The sequence below is a fragment of the Centroberyx affinis genome, unplaced genomic scaffold, assembly GCF_046629955.1.
Source record: "Centroberyx affinis isolate AG114_WGS23_722 - 3 ecotype Tasmania unplaced genomic scaffold, CSIRO-AGI_Caff_v1 ptg000155l_1, whole genome shotgun sequence".
Lineage (NCBI taxonomy): Eukaryota > Metazoa > Chordata > Actinopteri > Beryciformes > Berycidae > Centroberyx > Centroberyx affinis.
The window spans coordinates 53886-75688 of record NW_027278852.1 but is presented as its reverse complement, the minus strand read 5'-3'; the positions used below and the strand labels follow the sequence as shown (position 1 = coordinate 75688).

At 42.4% G+C, this 21803-nt stretch overlaps 1 protein-coding gene across 1 annotated transcript in view; it reads right to left on the bottom strand.

Moving 5' to 3' along the window:
* Positions 1-19045, bottom strand: part of col27a1b (collagen, type XXVII, alpha 1b) — a 60150-nt gene extending 41105 nt beyond the window's left edge. Inside the window, exons 1-5 of the mRNA XM_071532754.1 lie at positions 18993-19045; positions 16721-16785; positions 9895-11186; positions 7043-7096; positions 1252-1305 (exon numbers count right to left, since the gene is read on the bottom strand). Of these exons, the coding sequence (XP_071388855.1) occupies positions 1252-1305; positions 7043-7096; positions 9895-11186; positions 16721-16785; positions 18993-19045 (1518 nt within the window). The remainder of the gene's footprint in view (positions 1-1251; positions 1306-7042; positions 7097-9894; positions 11187-16720; positions 16786-18992) is intronic.
* Positions 19046-21803: the final 2758 nt, after the last annotated feature.

The following is a 21803-nucleotide window of genomic DNA, read 5'->3' as shown; positions in this document are numbered from 1 at the left end:
CAGGAGTGCGGCTCCAGCCAAGAGCTACACACACGAACACTGTATCATTTCACTGTCTACAGTTTTTCATCTCCACTAGAATCTGAGGAGTTTAAGTTCAAAGACCAGCTATATGAAGTAATTATTTTCTAAAAGCTTAAGAGCTTAATAAGCACTTCTATGTTTCACATATTATACTCATATTCAATGCTTTCATTCATTTCAATTCTCAGCCCAAATGGTGCATAGTATGTAATTGAACATATTTGTGTCTCAATTTATCATCATTACTTCCAGATAAAGTGACATATTCATAACAACATTCAGCTATTTGGACATAGTGTGTCTTCATCCAGCTTGTTCCTTTCTCTGCAGCAGAGCCGTGCCAGACCGTGCAGTGTGCTGTTTGAGGTTTGTGTGCAAATGGGTCAAGCTGAGCCGGGCCAGGTTTGGTTAGGCTCCAGCTAACACATATGTACAATATAAGAGTTATGGTTTTTCCCTGGTAATATCACAGACCCCGAGCCAAAGCATGGTACCAATTATGTTTTTTTCTTTTTACTGTTGAAGACAGGGTGGAAAATGCTGAAATTCAATGCATTCATGAGGATTAGGTATGGATTTAAAACACGAGCGAGTTTCCATTCTATTCCAGTGCAGCCTAACATACAGACTCCTTTGTGAATTCAGAATGACATATTATGGAGCTTAACAACTCTGTCTGTTGATGATTCGAATCAGCTGGAACACAGACGCATGTCACCAAGCACCTGCAAATTAGCGAGTCAGTACGACTTAAAAAAGCTGTTCCCTTCTGAAGAAAAACAAATGGCTTTTAAGAGGCTAAAATAGTTGTAGTGTGAAGCCAAGTTTAACTGAACCCCAGGCGTCCAAACTGTGCAAACTACCACACAGACACACAGAGAGGAGACTAAAACTGCACTCATTCTCCAAATTTGCGTAGTAGTAAAGTGCAAATTGGACCATACAGGAGGAATATGTGTGCATGTCTTGTATGAAGCTCTGCCTCATATTTCGTTGTATTTTAATGTATTTACGTTAACATTTCACTGCTTTGATCAACCTGCTCCACCTAATCCATACTAATTAATGTAAATCCTTAGCTGACAAAATGACACATAACACAGTTACAGACTGGATTTTCTATGTTTTAGTGATATTAAAAGATGAATTTCATGGATTCATTTTTTCTTCCCTAAAGATGGATATGTAGCATTTCTGAATAAAATTCTTGACTTGTTGATGCTGTACCTTGATTCCGGAAGGTCCAGGGCGACCGGGGTTTCCATGAGGGCCTGGAGGACCCTGGAAAACAGACACACACATGATTAAGGAAGACACAGAGTAAAGGTGATCATCTGGGTCATTAAGCAGGCCTCTATTTCAGCAGCGAAGGGGGGAGTCTGCACTACATGTGAGGTATTCACCCATGTATCCACACATTGTTCAGCGCCTGTCTGTGTTATGGGACAGGTCAGGGTGTCCCGGGGTCCCTCTGTGTTTGTGTATAGGTGCTCTGTGAGCCATATGTCTCCTGCCTGCCTCGCCTGTCTGCCTGCCTGTCCAAGTTATGACATATGGATGTGATTTTCCTCATCCCTACACTTTTCCACTGGTTTCTGGGGTCCCACAAAGTGAAGGCCACTCATCCATCACGCCATATTCCCCAATCTCTTTGTGCCACAAACCCTAGGTATCTGTAATATACAACGTGCTTGCATGTAATTCATTGAGCTATCTGTGCCAAATCTTTTATCAAAAGGGACCAGCCCTGCAAGTCAGGCCAGGTGGGCAGATATATAGGAGCAGAGACTGAGGAGACAGGATCAATTCTTTTGGTTGAAGGGGCCATAAATCCAACCTAGCTGCAGAGAGGGATTGTTTGGAAAAATAAAGCCACAACTTCCTGAGGCATCCAAGTAAGGAGTCTTCAGCTGCACGCTTGTCTGGAGTGGGTCAAAACGCTGAGCATGGAAAATCTTCACCAGCAAGATTTAAAGCATTGAAACATGTTCAGATGTCCCGAGCAGGAAGCTACTGTATCTACAAGCCGTTCTTTCAGTCCTGCGGACTTTCCGTGGGTAATGAAGAGAAACCTTTTCCCCCGAGCTGGAGGTGAGAGTGAGGGATAGGATTACTCCGAGTCGAACAGACAGAGGAGGCCAAGAGGTGTAAGTGTGTGGTTGGGTAATCCGGCCTGTCTCTGTCTCTGTTATTTATCTGCGCTCCATTATCAGACCGTGGAGAGGAGTCAGGCGGGCCAGGCGGCTCCCCTCCCCTCAAACTGGCCGGGCCTCTCCCCTCGCAGGCGCTCGCTGCCGGACATATGGAGACACTTAACAGAAGCTCATCTACAGATTTCCTCCTCCTCCTCCTCCTCCTCCTCCTCTCCTCAACCATTCAGAGCATCTCCCTGCATTTTCACCAGCTCGATATTAAAACGTATGGAAGTGATTATCTCCAGATAGGAAGCAAAGGGAGGAGAAGATGGGGAGGGAGAGAGAGGCCGAGGGAGAGCTGGAATATTACAAATTGCATTCTCGCAGTGCATAAGGTAAAGAGGCATGGCGCTGATGAAAAGGTGGGCAGATGTTCCCCCTATGGAGACAGAGGGATAATGGGAAGAATGACTCACTTTATCCGTCTATCTCTGTGTGGGTGAAAAGAGGAATGGCAGCCCTCTCTGCATCACTATTGAAAAGAGAGTGAACAGATCTATTTACAGAGCTCCACACACACAAACATAAACACACACACAGCACTAACGTAAACCCAGGTGTCATGCACGTACACACACACACACACACACACACATACACCAGGGTTGGGGTCAATCCATGAATGAATTAACTCATCAATTCCAACAAGGAATTGGAATTGGAATTAAAAAAAAATCTACATGAAACAGAATTGGATTTGAACTAGAATTTCAGGAAGTTTAATTTAATTCAATGAAATTCTGTAAAATTCCATGTTTTTTTTTTTTTTTTCATATCTGAGATTACACATAGTGTTATGTATTATCAATACTGAATATCGTGAAATGTTAAAGGTGCCTTTCAGGTAGTATTTGATGCATAACATGTAATCGCAATACATACATTATAATTAAATGTATTTGTTTACCTCTCTTTTATTTGATTCATAATGTTTGATTTACAATGTTTACCAAGTCAAGACAGCCTCTCTTCGAGGTGGAATTTCATTGAATTTAATGGAATTAAATTCTATTTCCCGTCATTACAATTCAATTCACATCCTGTTTCCTTGGAGCTGGGCGCAATTCCAACTCCAACTCCAGGAATTGAATTGGAATTTACCATGCATTCTCAATTCAGTTCATGAATGGCCCCAACCCTGACACACACACACACACACCTGAGGCCTGTGGATGAAGGGCAGCTGTGTAGAGGGCAGAGCTGTGGCCGGGTTTACGATGTGGGTCAATGACTTTTACAGGAGTGACACGTGGAGCGCTACCGTCTTTATAGCCCATTAACCCACAACAGACATTCTGACACTCTGTGGCCGCACACACCAGAAAGAAACACTACAGGTTCAGCCAGGTTACTTCTACTCCAATTATTCAGTATAATGTACATTATTTTTATTTTATCTTTGGTGCTCAGCACTCATTGCACTTCCCAGAGATCACCTGTCAATCAAACAGTGTGTCCAGTACTGTGACACTGTGTTTTTCTTTGGATTTTCTATTGATGAAGTTAATTTATTCCAATCAAACCGCTGTTGCTGCTGCTGGAAATGTACAACGCATCACTTATGTGCCAGAGGATTTTTCCCGGGAAAGACCGACCAGACTCCAGGTGTTTGGAACAGCAAATGTAAAAGCTTTCATTAACTGTGTATAGGATGAATCACTTCTGTGTTATATCAACCCCCAATAGCACCAAAACAGACATTGATTTATATGAAAATGTTGTGGATTATTACTTTAAGATAAGGTGAACTTTATTGATTGCAGAGGCAAAATTGGGTCATTGCAGTAGCAAGGAATAGAAGGTGAGGTTGGGGAACCAGAGCGAAAAGGTACAAATGGATAAGAATAAAAAGGTAATAAATTATAAATATAATGCTATAATGGCTATTGTCAGATCTACATATTTAAAGATCTACAAATCTACAAATTTACATATGTTAGTGGGTTCAGTGTGTTGCTCAAGAACAATTCAACATGGATGAATACACTGACTGTTGCCGGCATCTAATCTGTGACCCCACTGCCATCTAACTTCAACTGAAACGTGCTCTCTGTGATTAGCATAAGCAGAAGTCAAAGAGGAAAGCATCTGTGTAAACAAAGGAAACCTAATGAAGCCTCTGTGATTGCTCATTACTTAGGCCTACACATGCATGTAATTTCCACGGCCAACGAATAAAAGTTTTACAACATAAATAAATTCCATGCTGCAACAAAGCAAGCTTTCTGCATCTGCATCCGTCAATCAGCGCCGTTACCACAGCTCACTTGGCTTGAGACTCCACAGACTCCTAATTTCATTTCATGATACAGTGTCAACCATTCCTTTTTGCAATTATGCAAATGTTTTCAATTCCGCGGAAGCCCTGCTTCAGATAGTGACTGCACACTGGCAGGTCAGTTTCTCTGCACAAAGCCCTCTTTGATCCAGTCTCAAGCCTCCCCTTCAGGGCCGGCTGAACCCTCATTCCCCGGCGCTCTGCTGGGCTTATGGCTGGGCCCGGGAACGTGGAGGCTCTCACGTGTTAAGAGATGCTGGTGGTAGCAGCGGTGAGACTGTCTGCTCAGTCAGACATGACACCTTTCTGTCAGAGAGGAGGCATTAGCCAGCTACTGTACCTCCTAATGGTGCCGTCTCATTCCGGCCCGCGGTGGAAACGCTAAGCTTTAATGATGAGTAAGAATGCCGACATATCTAGACGGGTCGGGGTCTTTTCGTTTTCTGCATTGGCAACCGTTGCTAGATCTCACCTCGCGCCTCGGTGTGACTTTCTCTACATCTGAGGTGAAAGGTGAAAGGTGAAATGAGGTAAGGGGCTTTCCAAAAGTTATGGTTGCTCTCAACACATCAGTCAGTCTTGAGGAGTATAAATCCTTCATGCACATCCTCAACTTTCACAGGCTTTCTGAATTTACAAAATAAAGGCCTCTGTGTCTTATTGTAGTGTCTTGAAGTATAGCGCACATGCAGCAATATTTCGGCATCAGCATCAGTAGTACCAAGGATCCCCACTGGCATTCAGGCTTTTTCCATTAGTTCTCCTTTCAAATAAACCTTGACTACTATTTAGTGATTTATAACAATTTCCCTGAAAATTGTACTCCTGGTCACAAATTGAAAAAATAAATTGGTCCAACAATGCTGCACTTTATATGGAAATATGATTTTAAGTCGTGGTAATATGTGTGGAGAAACATATCAAAACAAATGGATGGGGAAACAGAAAAAAGAATGTGACTGCACCTCCCTTGGGCGGTTTAAGTCGCAGATTAACTGTTCATGAACTCATATGGAGGTATGTGTGTTAAAAAAGGAAAATCTTCCACCATAGTGAAATGCCACTTTAATTCCCACTGTTTGCACAGGCTATGCCAAGGCCAGAGTCCATCTGAGAGCATTTTGTTGACCATGTGTGGAGCTGTGAGGTTTTTTTTTTTTCTAATCAACTGTCCAGGAATATTACGATGGTTCAGTCAAACAATCAGCAAAAACCTGAGCAGCACCTCCAGGTTTTTTGCTCTGAATCGGGCCGGCCTGCAGTAGGGTCTCAAGAGCTTGATTATGAATGAACTCTATAGAGGTGGTGTACTACTGGAGGGAGCTGCTGAGCTCCAGACAGGGTCTTAAATGCCTTTAATAAGACGGGGACAAAGCCTTCATTCTTCCTTGTTTAAAGAGATTGGGTTCCCACAGCCCACCCCTCTGAGGCCCGACCACAGGGCACAGTCTCACGGGCTACGGCAGGTAGCTCACACACACACACACACACACACACACACACACACACATACACACACACTCTTCAGTAGCTGAAGTACTCTGCACAGGAACAGAGCAAGCAAAACGGGTATCTCGCTACTTTCCTAAGTTCTTTTTCTGGTGGATTTATTCCAGTTTGGGACTCAGTGTAATACCAAGTTTAACACACACTTCATTAGCTCCCTCCATGCACTCATTTCAATATGAGATGGGTTAAGGGGATTCATACAGTTCAAAGGGCAACAGCTACATACAAAGGCATCAGTAACAGGTTTTAGAAAGAAGTCAAAAGAAAACAACCATCCCTAGAGACATACCATCCCTCAGGCTTTTTTCTCTTTCTTCTGAAAACATGAACTTAAAATAACACCTGCACCGACTCTGTTTGGCTCCGTCAGAAACTCACAGTTGCACACTGTCATTGAGCCCCAAAATGAGAGACGTGGCACCAGAGGATTCAGCCTAGAGGACTGACACACTGGAAGCATTCATTGATGTTAACATAGGAGCTAAGTCTAATTTAAGTACCGGTGCTGTTTACATAGCCAATAGAAAGTTCTTTTTCTGGAAATGCGTATGCCATTTCTAAATTTTACATAACAGTCTTTCAGGTTACCTTATTTTTTTATGCCCATTTAATAACTACCTTATGTGTTCAATTAATGTCACATTGGCAACATGCAGATTTGTAGCTTATGGTTGTTTGCTCTCCAGCTTTAGAAATGGACCTTGGCAGCAGACAAGCACAGCTTGATCAAATTCAGAGCCAAAGCAAACTAAACTCAGGGTGAATAATACCGTATAATCCAACGATGTTATTGGGTGCTTTATCAAAATGCTCAAAGGTCTTCCATATCAAGCCACTGCTAATGGTGTTATCTCAATATGATGGGTAACACAGTTGGATGCAGGCATCATAGAGCTTAGCGTATAGCACATATGGAAGATTCTGGAAGGGAAAAGGAAAGTGGAAACAGGGCGGACAGAGGAAAGCTGGATGGGAACCCTGGGAAGGTATATGTCAGTGGCTGGAGCGCAATAAATGGGACACAGCGGAGACTCACCCGGGGGCCCCTCTTCCCAGGCTGCCCTGGCTTCCCCGGAGGTCCTTGAAGGCCCTAAAAGGAAAAAGATGGAAGATGTCAAGGATTGAGTAAAGGAAGTCTATAAATACACTGAGATGTAATGAGAGTAGCTGCCTTTATACTGCATGTCACACCAAGCCACAACAGTCTTGAATACTGTAAGTGAGTGTTAAGTGTTAATCCCATTCTGGAGCTTTTTTACTATCCTGTTCATTAAGGAAGGTTAGTTGAAAGTTGGAGGCGCTGCGCTCCATTGTTAGGCACTCCGTCAGTGAGATGCTGGCAGGCATGAAAGTTTCTTGTTATAGGCCAGTGCAGCAATGTCCCTCTGAAACCAATATTATTTCTGCCCAAAACCACTACAGTGCACAGACTGTAACTCTGACTCATTGTACTGGCAGGGAGGCCGGCGCTGGTTCCAACCGCAGCCAATCACATTAATTATGGGCATCAGCTAGCTTTAAAACAATTTCATACATGGATTAGCAAATCTCTGAAAGGTCAAATCTAATGAGGGGTCAGCCTGATGAACTTCAGTTTGTTTGAAATGTTAGAATTATTTCTTATTTTCCCATGGCTCATCAAGTTTAAAGAAAGAGGAAAAGGAAAGTGGGCCTAAAAACAGCTTGAGGCAGACTAACTGAAATTGGATTACTGTAATAATGCAGGATGTATAAAGCACTTTTGTCTGACTATGACAGGACCAAGAGCTGTAACTATGTTCTTTCAGCCGACATGCACTCTGAAAAGCCAAAGGACTTCGAGGAACCTTTAAAGGTTCTTCAGATTGAAACCTAGAAGGTTCTTTGAGGAACCCCTTCATAAAGACTTCATGAACTCTGGTGGTACTTCCATGAACTTTGAACATTTGGGGGTTCTTCGAGGAGATATTTTTTCTAGTGAAGAGATTTAAGGTGCTTATTGGGTACCTCTGGATCTCAGTACTGTAAATAACATTATAAAATTGTGTGTCCTCACCCCTTGCAGGTCTTAGGCCTTTGAAAAGGAGATCAGCACTGTAATCTATCACTGCTGAAATGCTATCTTGAAGAGGCTGCTGTAGACTTTGCCATATTACACACCTTTACTTTAAAAAAAGATTCCTAATCTTGTTGTCTTAAGAGAATTTAAAATTCTAAATCTGAATAAGATCTCAGGCCTGCGTATCAAATGGTTCAGACTCCAGACAAAACATAGTTCTACAATACTGTACATCCTCAGGAAGGCAACCTTTAGCACACACAAGGGATTGATGTGCATCGGTTATTGCTCTCTCATTAATAAATTGTGTTGTTTTCGAGCAGCTTCAAGGGCTCACAGAGCTGCGCTTTCCCTCACTGCCCAAGCAGGAAAGCTTTACTTAAAACATTCTGTTCAGTCAAATATGACCTAATACACGACTTAAGAAATACTTTCGCTTTTAACGATGGAAAATGTGGGTAACCACTTTGTGGTCACCAAACGAACAGGGCCTAGGACAGAATGGTCAATACAAATGAACAGTCTGAACAACAGCTGATGAATTTGAATCTGAAATACAGCAACACTGTTCAACCCTCACACTGCTCTGAACTGTGAAAGGTCAATGTTACACAATACTAGTTTCTCCAGTGAGAAAGATTGTTTACATTTCTTTTCATAACAGTTACCTTTAAATTCAAGCATTTTGAAACTGAAGTTGACTGTCAGGTATGGACTGGTCTAATATAGTTAGGTCTCAGACACGCAGACCTGCCATCTGGACACCATGACATTTAACACACCAGGCCCATGCTATGGGTTTTCAATGGTCTGACACGAGCTGAACAATCAAGCCTGTCAGAGTTTTGAAAAGCTGTTCAAACATTTGAATGAATCATTAATTCTAATTTAGCCATTTCTTATAAAAGCAAAATCCGTCTCTGGAAGAATTTCAGGAAAGACAATTTTCCATTTCATACCATTACCACATGTGCTGCCATCATTCCTACCAAGAAAATCTGTGGTGCTTAAGGAAAAGATAAACTAAAGCTCTTAATAATGGGGCTAAAGCATTGTATTCATATTGTGTGGCTCGTAGGTTTAGTCTTTGGAGCCTAAATGGTTAATTGTTTAGAGGTGCTTTATCCATTTTTACCTTTGACCCTACTTTAAAGGTCTCCATTCTTCCAACAGTCACACTCCCTCTCAGAGGAATCTAACACCCCACCGCCAGCCCCTTCACTCAGACAAACAGCAACTGGCAAAGGCCCGCTTTGAGCCTGACTATTTCTACCCATGCTGCTAAAAAGGAAATCTCACATTAATAAGCACCAATTTGAAGGGGATAGAAAATATTCAAAACCAGATGCAAGTGTTTCATACTAGACAGAAAATAAACTGTGGAGGTTGAACGAAATGTCAATCATCAGCTCAAACAAATACACAAAGAATTTCAGAGATGCAGCGCTTGGTGTCGTCCAAACTCACAAGACCACACAGCCACGGGTCAATGGAGCAATCCATGTCAGCAGCCCGTGGAGGGGCTTCATGCACTGGACTTCAAAGTGGGTCAAATCTGCATTTCAATACCAAGCTGTCATATTTGTATATCATTGTGAGCCAAGGAGGGATTAAAATAGAGGAAAAAGGCGCAAAGCATAGAAATATGGCAATAAAGACATCCATCTATCACAAGTCAGATGCCTGAGTTCATGAGGCATGACATAAAATAAACACCATGCACAAGTGGTGGGCTAAACACGTGAACACTCCCACATAAAAAATACAGATGCACTTATTGTGGGCTAATAGTTGTGATAAGCATGCAGAGATTCAGGTATTTTTTTTTTTTTTTTAGAGCACACACTCACCGCTGGTCCTGGTTCTCCCTTTAGTCCAGGTGGTCCAGCCAGCAGTGAGAATTGGGTTGGTTCCAAGTCAAATGTTTGGAGGCCATCTGTTGCAGCTGGAGTGACTGGAGTAAGCGAGGTGGGTTTGACATCCTGCATACTGGTGACTTTTGGCTCAGGTTTCTTTGGAGCTAGTGTGGTCAACTGCTTTTTGTGGCGAAGGTAGGCGTTTGAAGAAGACCCCTGTGTGGAAGCAGCTGTGGTCTGGAGATTTGGCTTCATCTTTGGTGGCCTGGTGGAAGCGGGTAAAGCCGAGGGTTTCGGGGTGTTAGTACCTCCTTGCTTCATGTTCTTTCCGGTGCTGCCATGTGATGTCGGTTTCGGGTTTGATGGTGTCGCACTGGTCCTAAGAGACGTAGTAACAGTTTGAGTAGCAAACCTAAGCGGGTGTTCCAACCCTGGACGAACAGGTGGGGAAAGAGACGTAGTACCAGGTTTTGGAGTGCTCGAAGTCTGATAAACCAGTGAGCGGTCACTTGGAACAAGAAACGTAGTCCTAATCTTTTCCTCGGTCAAGGCCAAAGTAGGTCTATGGGTCTTTTTGGGTAGTTCCGTCAATGACAGTGGAGTGATATGGGTGACAGTAATGTTTGGGTCTGTGGGGAACAGAGGTAGCAGGGCTGGAAAAATGGGCCGATATGTGTCAGCCTCTCTGCAATGTTTCTTAATGTAATCACAATAGTTATGAGCTGCCTTGGCAGAGGGATAAATGTCAAACTGACAGATGGCACCTTCAAACGGCACCGAGTTCTGGTTCATCTTGCCCAGCAGGAAAGAGCCCTCTGGATCCAGGGCCTCCTCTTTTTTAGAATGCAAATCTGCATGTATACTTTTCTTTCCACAAGAAGTATATAAGAACACCTGCTGGCCTCGGATATCCAAGGCCAGACTGTGCCACTGGCCATCGTGGACATCATAGTCGAAACTCACAGAGTTCCTCTGCCCCACATGTACCAGGACCTTCCCCGGGATGAACTGCACTCCAAGCTGCAGTTTCTTTTTCTTGGAGAGGACCGAGAAAAGAAAGGCACTGTTGACGCGATGGGCAGACAGGCTGACGATCAGGGAGAGATTGGTGGAGCTGTAGGTAGCGGGGATAACAGTGTGCAAAGGCACCTGGATACGTGCCCTCTGGGTGAGGATGACTCCGGATTTGAAGGGGATGATGCCATTAGGGACGGATCGAGCGCCCGAAGATGACGGTCCCCCCGCCCTTCGCCCAGAGAGCCCAAGCTGCTGCAGAACATCCACATCTTCAGAGAAACAGAAGAGAGATAAACAGTCAGTCCAGCAGCCAGAGACATTCAACTAGAAAAGTCATTGTGTATATCAGGAATAGTATTGATTATCTAGCATTCTTTACATTGTCATGACCTCCAAATATTCTTTGCACACTATATTTCAAATTCTATTTGTTAACAATTGTTTGGTAACAAATATCCTGACGCTGAATATCCTGTAACAAATATCCTGATCCTGACCTTTGACTTTGATCAAAATTGGGAAAAATATTCAAACTAAAAATAAAAAAAGCAAAATCAAAAACATGACATAAAAGCAAGTCTATAAAAGTGTGTTTTAATAAGTGATTTAGAAGATGATACTGCATTAACTGCCCAAGATCAGGCAGGACATTCCACTCAAATGCACTGAAGGCCTTCAGCAAGACAACATCTAAAAACAAATGAACTGATCTGATCTTTTCATTTTAGATTGAATAAACAAAGGGCAGTAACATAAGCGATATTTCAATATGTTTTGATGCCAAGCTGGGGAAGTTCAGGAGTTAAAAGTGAGACTAATGGAAATCCTGTGGCAAAAGCAATGTAAAAAGATCGTTGAAAATTTCCAGTGGGGCCACACATCAACATCTAATTTCGGCGATGGCCACAAATTACGTAATTGTTACATCCGTCTTCATTAGAACGATCTCAGGGGAAAGAGGCTGAATGGGTCCTTGGAGAGGACAGTGGAAGTGTTTTAAGAGGTGCAATATGTAATGCAGAGAAAAGCCCTCTTACTTTGACTGAAATTGATGAGTCTGCTGAATTAAGATGATAGCTGTGACAGGGGCCCAAGCTTATGAAGACATATTGCAGAAAGTTCCAGTAGTTTTCTCCAGGTTTTAATTGCTATCTCATGGGAGGGAAAAGAAGGTAATGTGCACAGATTACAGTGCTCTGTTTATATCGCTCCTAATTGCGTTCATACTTTTGCATATCAAGAGTTCAATTTAATCCATATTGCAGTTTAGCGAGAAACAGCCTTTATATCGACAGAGCATCCAAACCAAAACTTTGAGGTACGTGTGCATGCTGTAAACTAAATCTGAACTTTGTAGTGCAACACAATTACACCAGGATGATATTCAATCTATCATATTACTTACATAAGGATAACATTCAGCACTCTTAGGAGGTTGAATCTGGTTTGGGTTTGAACAACAGAAAAAGACTGGAAATGTTCCCGTTCAATCATACTATTGTCTATTGTTAGGCACCGGTGCAAGTCATCAGTAATGTCAAACAAAAGCTTTGTGTTTAGTAAAGCAAGGTAGGAAAACAATCTATTTAACATGAATTGATCATCTCGGGGCAATCAGCATGTCTTGAGTAAGTTAATCCTCTCAGTATCTACAATGTTGAAACTACAAAGCTTAGATATAGACCTCAAATATCCATGCTTTTCCGGACTAATACAAAACAAATGTAGGCAACATTGAACTGCGAGATGATGAATTACAGTTCAACAATAGAGAGAGAAGTGAAGACACTAGTGATGTTGGGAGAGAAGGGAAACCCTGCTCAGTGTGTGCAGGCAGTGGGAGGTCAGCTCAATTCAGAAACCCACACATGGAAAAAACATCAAACCTAGGTTCAAACAAGAACAAAATCCTCCTTCATCAGCTGAATTTCCCATGATACTACATGGTAAAAATTATTTGCATTGGGAATATGAGGAAAACGAATTCTTCTTTCACTTTCTGATTTGCAGTCTACTTTGTGATTGCCTTTACTTGTCACTAGTCACAGTTATTCAAGTGTTGAGTGAAACAAGCACAGTGCAGTCAGCTGCTGAATGATTTGTCTTAAGCTTTTGGGAGAAGCAGAGGCAGAGAGTTGTAAGGAGAGACGGAGGCTTGATGATTTTCATTAAAATTCATATTCAATGCAATCAGATCTAGTGGTCTTTTGATTTTGAATGTGTTGATCTAAATGTTACAATGCAGTCTCTACAAATGTCTTTAACCCTCACTGGAATATACAGACCACTTTCAGCTAAAAGTGATTTGATTGATCAGTTAAAAAACAAGCTCAGGAAACGTAACTTTGAGAAAGAGGTCATCCTAAAGGCAGATTTTAACATCAGGTAGACAGACAGTCAAGCGAATCATGACTAACTTTGACCTAATGCAAGGGTTCCCCGCTCAGCCAATACACAGACTGACTTCAGCAATAAATCAGAGAGTGACCAACTCTGTCAACATGGTTGCCCATCTGTCAGATCATAATTTGACTGTCATAACCAGACAGCTCACTAAGAACCGGTTTAACATATCCTCTGCCTTGTCAGTTTATATAGTAATGCTTTAAATGATTTTGACAATGCAATTTGGAGGATCAGCTGGATCGACTTACTGTCTTGTAAAGATGTGTTATCAGATATATACTGTATGTCTTTCTATCTGCTATTCAAAACACAATCAGTAGCTTCATTAAGAAAACAAAACCTAATCGTGGTCGTAAGAGCATTCTCCCCTAGTTCAATGGTTAAATTTAGAAATTAATTAAAGAAAGAGATCATGGCCTAAAAACATTTTCTAAATCCAAACTAAAGAATGAAAGACAAAGGTTTACTTTTTATTTACATATCTGGCAAAGCAAAAACAAATTCTAAATTGATGTGAGAGAATTTTAAAACGTTGACAGCCAAAGATCACAGTAATACAACACATCAAGGCCATAGCAGTTTATTAAAAGATGCAGCTGAAATAGCAAATGCTTTTAATTCCTTTTTTGTTGATTCAGTCAAAGCGCTGGAACTGAGTAGCGCCGCTGGTTCTTTATACTTAGTACAAAGATAAAACACAGCTTGTCTTCACCGCACACACAGAGGTCTCTGAATCAAAGGTGAATACGGTGTTAAGCTCTCTGAAGAACTTTTACTCCAAAGATGTGTTTGGCCTGCACTCTACGTTTCTCAAAAAACACAAGGAGTCACTTGTTGGCCTCATTACCAAGCTCATTAATGCATACTGGCCAGGGGATGTTTCCAAAGGTCTGAAAATCAGTCAGAAGTTGGCTTCTCCCATGCCACATTAAAATGTATGAAAGCTAATCTTAAAGGTCGCACTCAGTGTGTCTGAGTGAGCAATGGAACATCGCAAACCCTTAGTAACATTATGGGTGTGCCCCAAGGGTCTATGCTGGGACCTATACTGTTCTGTCTGCATATTAATTATTTGCCATCCATCTGCATGGCGGCTGAAGTCCAAATGTACGCCGATGACCCTACAATTTATATTCAGGCAAACAGTAAGCTAGCAAGCTGCTCATAAACTCACTGCAACAATGGTTCATGTACCAAAGTGGCTCAGGGACTCACATTTACATCTTAATTAAAAAAAAAAAAAAAAAAAAAAAGAATATGTTCATCTGATCCTGAGCCCCATGTCCCTGCATCTTGCGAGAGACTACACATAGTATCTGACATTAAGTACCTTGGTAATATTCTTGATTGTAATCTAACATTGAAAAAACAAATGAAAAAGTAACATAATCAAATTCAATCTTGCTAACCTTTCAGATAAATACTACTGTAAATAACTGCTTAACCACAGAGGCTGCAAAACTTTATCTCAGTGTTTCCTCTAAAACACTAAAGCCCATTTAATCTGTGTACAAACAGTCTCTCAAAGTGCTAGATAGACAACCTAATATCCACCAACATGTTTTCCAAGTATGATCTCCTGGGAAAATCTCAGACGCATGTCTCATAATCAAGGTACTTCATGGCAGGGCTCCTCCGCCACTTAGCGCTTTTATTAAACAGAAAAGCAGCAGAGTCTGCCCTAAGAGGAGGCTGTATAATCCCACTCAGCATGAGCTCATTTATCTTCTGTTTTCTCAGTTGGAGCCTCTCATTTCTGGAACACTTTGCCAACTGACATATGCAACTGCTCTACCTATTGTAATTTTACAAACAATTTAAAAAAAATTGACTCAATCAGTGAACACAATCTCCTTTTACTCCTTTTATCCCAACCCCAATGCTACTACTACTATCTATTCTGTTTCTACCGTTTTATGTAGTGGCACTGCATGTTTTGTTTACTTTGTTGTCTGCTTATGTTATTTTCTTCCATGTTTAGATGGTTTAATGTCAGTTTATATCTAATGTGCATCTATCTTCTTCAGTGTATCTGCTGCTCTTTCTTGACCTGTGTCAGTACCTGGGGGGTTTGGGCTGCTTTGCATGACACCTCAGTATCATGTGCAACTTTCTTTTGTGCCTGTGTGTTTAAATGTATTTTGTATGCTTTGTCTGCATGAGTGTTATCTGTATTAGTGCCTGCCTTCTTCATGAGTCTTTAAATGCCACTGTTTTTTTAACATTATGCCCAGGGACTGCAAAACTATAGCTGGCTGGCAAATCCTGGTACAGTTACAGAAATGGTGATTAATGTGATCTGCCCCTGCAAAAATAAACAAAAATACAGTAAAGTAAGGTTCTACAAATTACAACTCTATACTTTACATCACATCTAGTAATCGTACAATACCAACACAATGTTACTGTAACCCTTGGTAACACTTTCCAATGTTCTGGCATATTAACCTATGGAAAAGTATTGTGAGGACATGATAATACTTGCTGTTACATCTTTGTAAGCAAATTATGTATTAGGGAGATTTTCATTAAGCTCTTACACAGTATTACTGTGCACTTACAATAACTTTCCATACACTGGAGTATGGCCATTGTAAACAGAGTGTTATGTAACCTTTACTTCCAAGCATCATGCCAGCACCATTTAAAAAATGGATGCTATAGACTCTGATTGCATAGTCACTTCCATATGCAAGAGATGGGGATGGGATGTAGTGCGAGCAAAATCTGATGCTCTAGTTGAAACATCCTCTTTAAAATCCCCCATCCTCAAATTCCTCTGAAAATGAAGCCATGGGAAGGAAGCCATATTCCAAGGGAAGTCCGAGGCTTCCAGCTAATCCAATTCAACTGTTCGGTACACAACACCCTCTTCCAGAGGGGGATAAAGAGGCAAAGAGGAGCCCATCTCCAGCAAAGACTCACTGTGTCTCCCAGGGAAGAAAACATAAGTGGAGTTTTTTGGCCTGGATAGATCAAACAGCAATGCTGACCGAGGTACAGCTGACCAGGCTTGGGGGTTGGGGGGGGGGGGGGGGGGATGCTGATCACCTCGGTCATAGTTAATCCCTGGATAACTTCGACAAACATGAGCATGTGCACAACAAGGGGCCCATGTTGGGGCGGCTTACTTACTTACTTATTTCAACTGACTTCATCCCTTCTGTGTTCCATCGTTATGTAACCACAAATAATCATCATATTATCAAATTTAGGATCTAAATACCCTCACTGCGGTGTAAGTGTGTCATTTTAACTTCTTGTAAATCATCTGCAGTTTCCTGTTTCCCACAGTGCTTTCGGAGCACGTTTGTCACCAGACGGGTTCAACGGGATGTTCCCCCCACCAAAAAAACACAAAACAAGATACATCCATCCTTGGTGTAATGTTACTCACCTTGTGCTTGTGCAAGTCTTAGAGAGCAGGTGCAACAGAGTATAGTCCAAAGAATCAGAACTCTCCTGTGGGAAAGAGAAAAAGTTGACAAAATGCTAACAAAAGACAGACAATCAAGGCATAGGGAATATATTCAAAGAAAAGTTGTAAATTTGGACAGATTTTTGTCACAATTCACGAAAAAAGTACAAGCCCAAGCTATAGCATGTGAACATTAAATTACATAACATACTAAAATGATAGGTTGACACTAACACCAGCTCTTTTACCATATCCTCCCAACTTGCAGTTCCTCCACCACGCCTGCCACAGTGGTCAGACTGACCTACTGCGGAGGCGGCATCAGCAGCGGCTCTACCTTGCTCAAAGTCTCTTCATCTGTTTCAAGTCACTGAGCGTTTTCTTATCTTGTCGCCAGACCAGATAAGCTACCCCTCAGCAGGCTGGCTGCACTCGCACTGTCTCTGACCGACATCCTAAAGCATGCATCGGCCTTATCATGAAGAAAAACTTCCATTTCCAAGTCAAAGATTAACATCTGAAATCAACACAAACATGTTGTGCCCCAAAAAACATTACTTGCAGGCCTAGCAGTGATATTAAGGTTTTATTATAGATAGATATGTGTAATATATTGTATATGTCGCTGCTGTTGGTATCTATAAAATGTCTAAAATGTATTTATAAAACTTTTCAGTAAATAAGAAAAACAGCCGTGTTTTTAGCTTGACAGCCATGCAATTTTGAGTTTATCCCAGGGGGTTTGGAAAGAGGGGAATAGCATTTTCTCAACCCATAGCAGACCATGTAATCATCCAATTGAAGTACACAGAACATGAAAATCATCCAAATTGGAGTTCCAAAGCTTCCACACAACAACAGCGATATTTATCTCCCCACATGCTTACATCTATCATCAGATACACAGCAAATTTCCCTTTAATAAGTGTTGATTTTCAGTGACAGTTATTTAGAGTTGAAAAGCGTTGATTGGAGTGTTGATTGTTCTCTCGTAGAGCCGATTTGGCTCTGGGGCAGCTGTTCAAAACTATCTAAAAGTGTTAAATTAACTCTGATGGGTGTGAGCTTACATAAACACTGGCACAGTGTTTATTTTTACGCTCTTGGAGTTACAGTAAATGAATACTGATGATTTTCCTGTGTTGCTAAAAGAAGAGGCCTGTTTGACGCTGTCAGAACACACTGTAGCCTGCAGTCGTGTTTGATGTGGTGCAGGCCAATAGTTTAAATGGCACTGTTATCTCAGCTCAGTGACATGTGCCATAGCCTAAGTGGTTACGGCAAAGCACCGTGTCCATCATCTGTGAAAACCGTTTACTTTTGTGGTTTTCCTTACACAGCGAGGCCTCCCAGTGACCCTACAGCCTTGTGCCAGGGGGTTTGGAGACACTGATTGCTACTCCAGCACCCAGAAATACCAGAGAGCCACTGAGAGCAACCGGTCAACCACAGACACACTGACTTCTGGTTGAAGCTGGGATACTGAATAATGAGCTTTCTTCCTCCCCCTATATGTCCCAACCGCTGCTCTCACACATACACTCCCATTAAAAAGGGGGTGTGCAGTTTATGTGACCAAGTCTCTCGGATGTACAGTACAGTTATGAGTTATATGATGCAACATTTTGAGTTTTGTTTCCCCTCCCATCGGGCTGACCGGCCAACCAGCAGAGGGAGATGCACAGTAGGGAGGAGAGAAAAGAGGGAGGAGAGGGACGACAGGATTTTCCCCTCCTCTCATACATCCCACTCAAATCAGTCCCAGATCATTGGCAGTTCATTCTGATACAAGCAGCAAGACACAACTTCAAGTACAGTACAGCAGACTACACAGGCTTCCCCCGAGCCGAAATGTCTGAAGAAGTGAGAAAACTGTTCCCATAAGTCATCCTGTAGCCTACTCCAAAACATTTAGATTTAGCTGCATTATTTGTAGAATTTGAATTTCTAAATATTATAATATCCTGAATAGTTTTGCAAACGCTGCACACACTATTCTGCAACAAATCCTTAAAGAAAACCTATGGAAGCGAGGTGATTTATTTAAAAAATAAAAAATGCATGCATATTACAACATTCCGCTATGCTACTGATAATATCTCATACTAGCCATGAATACCACTGTCAAGTCATGCATTGATTCATGAACGTGCAGGTGATGTCTACACGGCACATGAATGACTTCTCCGTGATAACCCACAAAAAGAGAGGAAAGCTAGTTTGTTTGGACAGTTAAAATCCAGCAACTCACCCCCCGACTCCAGCTGTTTTGAGTTTGGAGTGCGGGGCATTGTCCGGCTCCATAGCGGTTACTTCATTCTTTCTTGAGAGTTTTTACTACAGTCCAGACGTGGCAGATTTGCGCAAAGTTTTTCCATTCCAGGTGTTCCTTGGGGGAGAGCGCGAGGAGTGAACACTGACAGGAAGCAAAAACAAAACAACCACACAAAAAAATCAAGCAGAGTAAGATATCGCAGTGAAAAGGCTGCTTTCTGTCATTGTCTTGTCCCGGCAGTCTTCCTTTCAGTGGGTGACACCAAATTTAAAAAGACGCTCCGGAGAGCTCCACCTGTGCGCCTCGTTTTTACGCGCGTTTTGGAAAGTACGGTGACAAGTCCAGTTGAGTCCAGCTTCCCGGGAAACCGTAGGAGGACAAGATGACGACCGCCGTGTGTGTGTGCGCGCGCGTGTGTGTACGTGTGTGTCGACTTCCCAAAATGCAAGTTTATTGTGGAGCGAGGGAAATCTTCAGAACCGGGAACGGGGAACACCTCCCTCTGTCGCCCTCAGCTGACATCGAGGGAAACAAATTTGTACGATGGTGTGTAACGAGGAGAGAGAGAGAGGGGCGCTTCACTCACTGAAGGTGTGTCTTTAGAGAGCGGGACCCTCTCAAATTGCACGTGCAGCATCAACATGCCTTGCTGCTGGTCCACGGCAGAAAATGCTGTCTAAGCATAGCTGCCTTAACATGTGTTGTTGTGGATTGTAGTCGACTTCCTGAAGGAGAGGCTGAGAATGAGGTGCAGCCAACATCTGCCAGTTTATGGAGCTTCAGAGGAGTGCTAGACAGATGCAGCACTGTTTGCATTTCACAACTGCTCCATCTAGGTCAAGCTGCACCAAAAGAGAATATTATATGTTGGAGATTTTGCTCTGAAATCATGAATATAAGGAATAACCTTTTCATTTAATCTAGTGCAGTTTTAACCAGTAATCCAGTTTTTGTCCCTTCGCCTCCTGCTTCAACCAACATCCACTTCCGCTCCTGCCTGAGTGGGAGCCGGCTTGCAGGGCTGCAGTGGGCTCTAGTGTGTGTGCTGTCGTGTGCTGTGAAATTCCTCTGCCAAAGAAAGTCCTCATTGACCCGCCTTCAGCAAACACGCTATGACAGTGTCCAGGGGAGACCCAACAGAGCAGCGATTCAGCTGCCTGCAACTGGATCCCTCCTCCTCACACAGAGCCCCTCACAGTCCGTCCTCGCAGGGCCAGGAAGGAAAGGGAGCACACCACCTTGAAAGAGCACTTCCCATGTACCTGTCTGAGCTGCGTCGGATGTTAGCTTTTGTTACCGCACGTTTTATTTCACGGACAAGAGAGGCAATGTCCTCGCAGCCTCTGGAAGAGCGCAGAGGATCTGCTTTCTGGAGGGGTGAGGTGTAAGGTTTCTACACCGCACAGCAACACAGGGGGTTTGTAATGATTATTGCAGCAGCCTGTGGCAGCTGCTCCCAAACTGGGTCCCCAGTAAAGTGAGGAATAGATGAATTTATCTACTCTTTCACTCACTGGAAGTCAGCACAATGACATAATGCATGGATGACATTTCATAGGTTTCTCTCCCACCACTGTGTTTACTTTCCCACCTAAAATGTAACCAGCCATATAATTCTGTGCCAAGTCATATCTAAGACCGACAATCCTCCCAGATACGGTTCCTTGGGACAAATTGGGGTCTAATGTGTATCAGATTGCTGGTTCTTGACATGAAGCCCCCGGCCTGTGAGACGCTGTGCCTCAAGGCAACAGCGGCACAATATTATCGCAGATTTCCTACCTGACTGCAGTTCAACAAGAGTCTCGGTCCAAGCCAAGCAAAGACCTTCCATTCCCTCTTGGGTCCATAATTTGCCAAAAGCCTGTTTCATGGAAACCATGAATGAGTTCTGGTGGAAAGAGAAATTATACAACAAAACTATTTTTTTTTTTTTTTTTTAAAGAGAAAGACCCGGAGGCCAGTTTCTATTAGTGTTTTATGAGTTGATTTTCTTCCACTCATCACATATGACTGCCATCCTGGCCCTCGTCTATAACCATTGACAGGTGTGGATAGGCTCTGCGACTGTTTTTATTCCAGACCAGTGGCGGGTAATAGAAGTCAGCTGGCCTTTATACCCTGACATTACAATGGATATTAGAAGTTCAGTGTCTACAGGAAATTGGAGGATTTTCCTGCAGACAGACAGTGTCAATGTAGCCAGGATCCCTATACCTTATCCATATGAATCATCTTTACTTAATAGAGCAGTCACACAATTTATGAGCAACATTTGGTTATTCACAATAAAAAGTCTTCCACCAGAACACAGCTGTAATTTCTGAGATTAGCAAAAAACCAAACGACCCCGAGGGGACTTTTGATCATTAATGCTGCCACCTTTATTCTTTATTCTCTCTCTTCTTTTACAACAGGCCTCAAAAAAATCTAAGATAAGAAAACAGCGCATATATCCTTTCATGTCATGCTCTAGTGATGGAAAATCGTGTATGATAAACACAGGGCCTTTTGTTTTACTCCCATGTCTTGGGGAATTGGGGCCAGCTGAATGCAGCAACCTCTGTCCAGGCACAGCTGGATCCAATAAGACCTTGCCCTGGTGCTCTGTTTACCCATTCCATACATTAAAACAGGAAATTCAGGGGAAATTTCTATTCATGTGAGTTTGGTGAGTCCAAATTTGGAATGATATTCCAGTATCTCCCTGTTGTTAATACAACAACATTTGTTATATAATGCTGCCTCTAAATGAAACCATGTGTCTTTTAATTAAAAAGTGTTTTT